The sequence below is a fragment of the Sorex araneus genome, chromosome 1, assembly GCF_027595985.1.
Source record: "Sorex araneus isolate mSorAra2 chromosome 1, mSorAra2.pri, whole genome shotgun sequence".
NCBI classification, from domain to species: domain Eukaryota; kingdom Metazoa; phylum Chordata; class Mammalia; order Eulipotyphla; family Soricidae; genus Sorex; species Sorex araneus.
The window spans coordinates 1,865,353-1,872,399 of record NC_073302.1 but is presented as its reverse complement, the minus strand read 5'-3'; the positions used below and the strand labels follow the sequence as shown (position 1 = coordinate 1,872,399).

At 68.2% G+C, this 7,047-nt stretch overlaps 1 protein-coding gene across 1 annotated transcript; it reads left to right on the top strand.

Moving 5' to 3' along the window:
- Nucleotides 1-243: 243 nt before the first annotated feature.
- On the top strand, nucleotides 244-6,596 carry CEL (carboxyl ester lipase). Its single transcript, XM_004613431.2, has 11 exons — nucleotides 244-332; nucleotides 1,729-1,879; nucleotides 1,964-2,086; nucleotides 2,406-2,603; nucleotides 3,047-3,177; nucleotides 3,252-3,359; nucleotides 3,462-3,579; nucleotides 4,291-4,477; nucleotides 4,566-4,769; nucleotides 5,935-6,132; nucleotides 6,245-6,596. The coding sequence occupies exons 1-11, from the start codon at nucleotides 267-269 to the stop codon at nucleotides 6,588-6,590; spliced, it is 1,830 nt and encodes a 609-aa protein (XP_004613488.2). The 5' UTR covers nucleotides 244-266; the 3' UTR covers nucleotides 6,591-6,596.
- The last annotated feature ends 451 nt before the right edge of the window (nucleotides 6,597-7,047 follow it).

Here is a 7,047-nt window from a genome sequence, read left to right as displayed (position 1 = left end):
GGCTGCCGTCCAGCTGTGTGTGCGGCCACATGGGCGCCTGGTCGCAGGTCGCGCCGGCCACCGTGGCCTTGGCCAAGCCCGAGGCAGGAAAGGGGAAAGGGCAGCTGCCTCCTGGCCTCGGGGCCAGCCCGGGGGAAGGGGAAGCGGGAGGCGGGGGCGGGGGGGCGCGGGAGGGGGCGGGGGGGGCAGGGACCCTCCCGGCGGGCGGCTGGCTCCCGCTGCTCTATAAATACCCGCGGGCCCAGCAGGGCAGGCAGGTTCGCACCATGGGGCGCCTGGAGCTGGTCGTCGTGGGCCTGGCGTGCTGCCTGGCGGCCGTCAGCGCAGCGAAGGTGAGTCAGGCCAGACCTGAGGGGTCCCAGCCCCCGGGTTGGGGTGTGTCATCTGGATGGTGCCCGCGACCCTGGACACGGACACTGGTGGCACCTGCCCGGCACCGGCACCGGCACATCCCTGCCCTGAGGGGGCCGCACAGTACTGGGGATTTTTTGGTTTTTCTTCTCTTTAGGGGTGGGGGGCACACCCAGCCCTGGCTCTGCACTCAGGGGTCACTCCTGGTGGTGCTCAGGGACCGTACGGGACGCCGGGGATCAGACCTGGGTCGAGGGCAAGGCAAATGCCCTCCCCGCAGTGCTCTCGCTCCGGCCCCACTGGTGTGGTACTTAGGACCAACTGATGGTTCCCAAACAGCCAATGCAAGATGCTCACGGTCGCTCTGAACCACGACGCGTTTCAACAGCTCGACCCGCAAGGGGCCTTCTGCAGCACACAGGGGCGGGCGGGTCCCACTGGCGGGGGGGGAGATGGCGCAGAGCCGGGGGCAGCCTCAGCAGTCGCTCACCCCATGCCCAGATGCCGCCGGTTTGTCCTTCCTCCTGCCCCCAAACCTGCCCGCTTCCCTGCCTCAGGGGCAAGGACAGGCCGGACGGGCTTCCCGGTCAGAACTCCATGGTCGGACACTGGGGTGCCGGCCAGTCCCTGTCCAGCAAGACCCCGACAGCAGCCCCGGCCTGCAGCGCCCACCCCAACTCCGGACCCCCCCCTGAACTCGGGGGAGCTGCCCCCCGAGCTCCCTGCCGGCCCTCAGCGGCGATCACCAGAGGCCTGGCTTGGGACAATGTCCCCAAACCACCGTGGCAGACCCCAGAGGCAGGAGGAGGCTTCTGGGGAAGGTTAAGGCTCCCTTGGGGACGGGGGTCGGGGGTCGGGAGCCGGGGCAGAGCGAGCGGGAGAACAGACTCCGAGAATCCCTGAGTCTGCGCCCCACCCTGCTCCGACAGTGAAGGTTAAGGCTCCCTTGGGGACGGGGGTCGGGGGTCGGGAGCCGGGGCAGAGCGAGCGGGAGCACAGACTCCGAGAATCCCTGAGTCTGCGCCCCACCCTGCTCCGACAGTGGTGGGAGGGACAGGGGGCGGGGCCTCAGGCTGGCACAGGTGGGCACCTGTGTCTCCCGGGAAAGTGCCTCCCTCCGCCCCGAGGCTGGGGCAGGCCAAGGGGCCCAGACGAGTCCCCCCAGGCACGCCCGGGCACCAGGCCACGCCTCTGTGCCAGCGATGGGTGGGGGCTGGGGGCCTGGAGGGGAGGGTCAGGATGGGGTCTGCGGCCAGTGCTAGTCGGGTCGCGCCATCTCCTGACCTGTCCCCCCGAGGAAGCGCTTGGCTTGGAGGGGGGGGGGGGCGGCAGGGCAGACCCTGCCCGGGCCCCCACACTGATGCCCTCCCCCCGCAGCTGGGTGCCGTCTACACGGAAGGCGGCTTCGTGGAAGGCGTCAACAAGAAACTTGGGCTGTTTGGTGACTATGTGGACATCTTCAAGGGGATCCCCTTCGCAGCTCCCCCCAAGGCCCTGGAGAAGCCTCAGCCACACCCTGGCTGGCAAGGTGGGAGCAGCAGGCGGCCACAGCTGGGGGGACTGCAGGGGGCGGGCAGCGGCTGACCCCTGCCCTCTGGCCGCCCCCCACCAGGGACCCTGAAGGCCAAGGAATTCAAGAAGCGCTGTCTGCAGACCACCATCACCCAGGACAAGAGCTACGGGGCCGAGGACTGCCTCTACCTCAACATCTGGGTCCCTCAGGGCAAGAAGGAAGGTCTGAGCCCCCCTGCCCCGACTCCCCAGTCTTCGCTGGGACCCCCGTAGGCAGAGAGCTAGCCTTGTCCCTGGGCTGGGTTCGGGGTTCAAGAACCGGACATCTGGGGCTGGAGTGATAGGAATGCCTGAGGCTGGCCCGGGTTCGGCCCCCGGCCCATCTGGTTCCCTGAGCACAGGGCGGGAGTGAGGCCGGAGCAGGGCCAGAAACGGCCACAGCCACAGCAACGAGATCAGCAGGAGGCCCCTGAGGCCAGCACGGGGGGCTCGGGGCTGGCCCTGAGGGGGCTGTGGGGTCACCGGCCTGCTCCCCCCCGCAGTGTCCCACAACCTGCCCGTCATGGTCTGGATCTTCGGCGGCGCCTTCCTCATCGGGTCGGGCCAGGGCGCCAACGTGCTGAAGAACTACCTGTACGACGGGGAGGAGCTGGCGACCCGCGGCAACGTCATCGTGGTCACCTTCAACTACCGCGTGGGCCCCCTGGGCTTCCTCAGCACCGGGGACGCCAACCTGCCCGGTGCGTGGGGGCCCTGGGACCCTCCCGTCCCCGCCAGGACCGGGAGATGCTGGGCGTACCCTCGGCAACCGAAACAGGAGACAGACAGACGGGCAGACAGACGGATGGGCAGACAACAGACAGATGGGCAGACAGGTGGACAGATGAACGGACAGATGGACATATGGATAGACAGACTGACAGCCGAGGGCAATCAACAGACACAAAAATGAGTCATGGGAGTGCACCCTTGGGGGACGCGAAGACCCCAGCACACACCGCAGGGCTCTCGGCCAGAGTGTGCAGGCCAGCACCGCCGCCATGCTGGGCCCAGCCGCCAGCCCTTGTCACATCCCGTGGGATTCTAGCACCCCAGTCCAGCTGGGCCCCCCGCACCCTAGCCCAGTCCGGGTCCCAAGCGCCCAGTGTGGTCCGGGGCCCTGACCGCGCCTCCCCCGGCCCAGGTAACTACGGGCTCCTGGACCAGCACATGGCCATCGCCTGGGTGAAGAGGAACATCGCCGCCTTCGGGGGGGACCCCAACAACATCACCATCTTCGGGGAGTCGGCCGGGGGTGCCAGCGTCTCTCTGCAGGTCTGGGGCCTCTGGGGGGCGGGGGGCGCTGCAGGCGGGAGGGAAGGGCCCCGGGTGACAGTCTCGTCTTGCAGACCCTGTCTCCCTACAACAAGGGCCTCATCCGCCGAGCCATCAGCCAGAGCGGCGTGGCCCTGAGCCCCTGGGCCGTGCAGAGGAACCCCCTCTTCTGGGCCAAGAGCGTAAGGCGAGGGGCGGCGGGGGGGGGGCAGGGCGGCTCCTCCAGCCCGGGACTCCTCACCCGCCTCCCTGACCACTGGCCTCCCCTGCCTGCCGCCCCTCAGGTCGCCAAGAAGGTGGGGTGCCCCTTGGATGACACAGCCAGGATGGCCAAGTGTTTGAAGGTCACTGACCCCAAGGCGCTGACCATGGCCTACAAGCTTCCTCTGGTCAACATGGAGTGTGAGTGCGGGCAGGAGGGGGTGTCCAGGCCGGGGTACCCCAGTCACGGCCCCCCCAGGACTCACGGGGGTGCCCTGTCTCCAACCTGCAAATGCAGGTGGCCGCCCACGGGGTGTCCCCCGGAAGACCAGGGGCTCCAGGCATCAGTGGCTGCGCCAGTGGCCGGCCTGCACCCCGCTCTCTAGAGGGAAATATCGGGATGCCTCTACTTTGTTCTGGGGGCTTCCCAAGCAGTACGCAGAGCCTGGGGGTCCTTCTGGGAATCCTCCTGGGGGGGTCCCTCCTGGGGGTCCCTCCTGGGGTCCGTCCTGGGGTCTTTCTGACACAACTTGGCCCACTGGGCTGGTGCTTTAGTGCAAGGCTGGAGGACGCTGCCACTCGGGGCCTCCAAGCTGTGCTTGGTGCTGTCCGGGGACCACGTGGTGCTGGGGATGCACCTGGGGCCGCGAGAGCCCGAGGGGGATGTGACCCCAGCTCACCCACAGTCACCCGGGGCCCCCACGGCGGCACCGCCAGGCACGGTCCGCGGGGTGCTGTCTTCCGGGAACAGACGCCCTCCGGCAGCGGGCGGGGCTCTTGCTCCTGCTCCCTCGGCCCGGCCCGCACACACGGGGCCGCCACACGCGAGCCGGGCCTGGCACGGGTCAAAGCAGGCGGAACCCCGTCACCCGGGCCCGGCGCAGGGGTGAGAGCCGAGCGCTGTGCCCACAGACCCCCTGATGCACTACCTGGGCTTCCTGCCCGTGGTGGACGGAGACTTCCTCCCCGACGAGCCCAGCCGCCTGTTCCACAACGCCGCTGACATCGACTACATCGCGGGCACCAACGACATGGACGGCCACTTCTTCGCCAACATGGACCTGCCCGCCATCGACAAGAACAAGCAGAGCCTCACCGAGTGAGCGAGCGGGGGTGCGGGGCGGGCGACGGGGGCTCCGCGGGGAGGGAGGGCCCTGTGTCACGCCCGGCGGGGTCTGTCTCTGCAGTGAGGACTTCTACAGGGTGGTCAGCGGGCTGACCTACGCCAAGGGCGTGAGGGGCGCCGAGGCCACCTACAACTTCTACACGGAGCCTTGGGGCCAAGACGCCTCCCAGGAGACCAAGAAGAAGACGGCGGTGAACTTCGAGACGGATGTCCTCTTCCTGATGCCCACGGCCATGGCCCTGGCCCAGCACAAGGCCCAGGCCAAGTGAGAGGGGTGGGGGGGGGCAGGGCAGCACCTCAAGAGCCACGCGTCCCCCCATGCCAGCCACCAGCTGGGGCCCCAGCGGGACCCCCTTCCCCCCTCCCCACCGGCCATGAGCTCCTCTCTGGAAAATTCTGGCCTCTGCTTCCTCCCCTCCTGACGGGGAGAGTAAGCTGCTCTGATCTGAGGCTCAGCTCGGCCCTTTCCAGAGAACTCAGCCTGGGCTGAGAAGGACCAGAGCCACAGCACAGTGGGAAGGCCCCCACCTTGCACAGTGGTGCTGCGGTGGGCCCAGGTTCGATCCCTGGTGCCCCACAGGGTCCCTGAGCACTGCCAGGAGAGATTCCTGAGTGCAGAGCCAGGAGTCAGCCCCGAGCACTGCCAGCTGTGTTCCCAAAGCTGAAAGAAAGAAAAAGAGGGACCAGAGAGATAGCACAGTGGGGAGGGCGTTTGCCTTGCATGCGGCCGACCCGGGTTCGATCCCCGGCATCCCATATGGTCCCCCAAGCACCGCCAGGAGAAATTCCTGAGTGCAAAGCCAGGAGTAACCCCTGAGCATCGCTGGGTGTGACCCAAAAAGCAAAAAAAAAAAAAAGAAAGAAAAAGAAAAGAAATGCAAATGACCTGGGCATTCCCAGAGCGGGAAGATACTATTTGCCTGGAAAATAAAGGCAGAGAGAAAGGAGCGGGGAACGAGCCCCTCCGAGTCAAGGGGGAAGCGTTCGCGAGTGCCCTGTCGGCCCCCGAGACAGGGCCTCGGGCCGGGCCGCGCTGTCCCCATCCAGGTCACTCCTGACACTGGGTCAGGGACCAGCCTTGCTGTGGGCGTGTGGGCGGATCCCACCTGAAATGGCCGCGCCCACCGAGAGCCTGGCCCTCCGCTCTCTCTCCCCTTGTATTCACCCCCAGTTTCTGTTCAGGGGCCACACCCGCGGCACTCAGGGGCCACACCCGAGGCACTCAGGGCTCCCTCCTGTCGGGCTCAGGGGCCCCTGTGCAGTGCCGGGCACCCAGCCCGGGTTAGCCGCGGGCGAGGCACAGGCCCTGCCCGCTGTCCCATGGCCCTGGCCCCTCTTGCCCGGGTTTTGAGTCAGGGACGGGCCCTGGCTTGCGTCCCCCGAGTCCCTCAGGCCGGCCCCGCTGACCGGGCGTGTCCGTCCCCCCTCAGGACCGGCAGGACCTACTCCTACGTGTTCTCCCACCCCTCACGGATGCCCATCTACCCCAAGTGGGTGGGGGCTGACCACGCTGACGACCTCCAGTACGTGTTTGGGAAGCCCATGGCCACGCCCCTGGGCTACCGCGCACAGGACAGGACCGTGTCCAAGGCCATGATCGCCTACTGGACCAACTTCGCCAAGACTGGGTAAGGCTGGCGCGCCTGGGCCCTGGGCCCCACACCCAGCTGTGCCCTGCTGCGTGGGGAGGAGGGCCCCAGCCCCCCCGTGAGCCCCCACCCAGCCTCCCCTCGCCCACAGGGACCCCAACGTGGGCTCCTCGCCCGTGCCCACTCGGTGGGAGCCCTACACGGCAGAGGGCAGAGACTACCTGGACATCAACAACAAGATGGACGAGGGCTCCATGAAGCGGGACCTGCGGGCCAGCTACCTGCAGTTCTGGATGCAGACGTACCAGGCCCTGCCCACCGTGAGCAGCAGCGGGGCCGCCCCCCAGCCCCCCAGCGATGACTCCGAGGTCGCCCCCCAGCCCCCCAGCGATGACTCCGAGGCCGCCCCCCAGCCCCCCACCGATGACTCCGAGGCCGCCCCCCAGCCCCCTTCGGAATCCCCGGAGACCAACATGCCTCTGGTCATTGGGTTCTAAGGCCTGTGCCCGACCCCCTTCCCAATAAAGTTTGTCCCTGTCTGGCCTCGCTGCTCCTGTGTCCCAGCCAGAGGGGCCCGGGTGGTCCGTGGGCACCGGAAACGCTCGGCACTGCGGCCCCAGGAGAGGGGGCTGGGGAGGGAAGGAATCAGAGCAGTCTCTGGCGCATGAGGGGCCGGGGATGGCGACCAGCAGCTGCCTGGGGGCTTGCACTGGCCCAAGGAGTCCCGGCCTGGCCATGTCCAGACTTCCGCCCTCCAGCAGTCCATGGCCGGGAGGGATGGACGCCCCGGGGGCAGGGCGACCAGAGGGGGCTGCCGCTGACACTGGCAGGGCTGGGGGACGGGGGCAGGAGGAGGAGGAGGAGGCCAGATCTGTGGCTGACTCCAGCCTAACCTCAGGGGGCGCCGCGCACCCCTCGCCCACCTTAGACAATGTGGGCAGTGGAGGGAGCCGT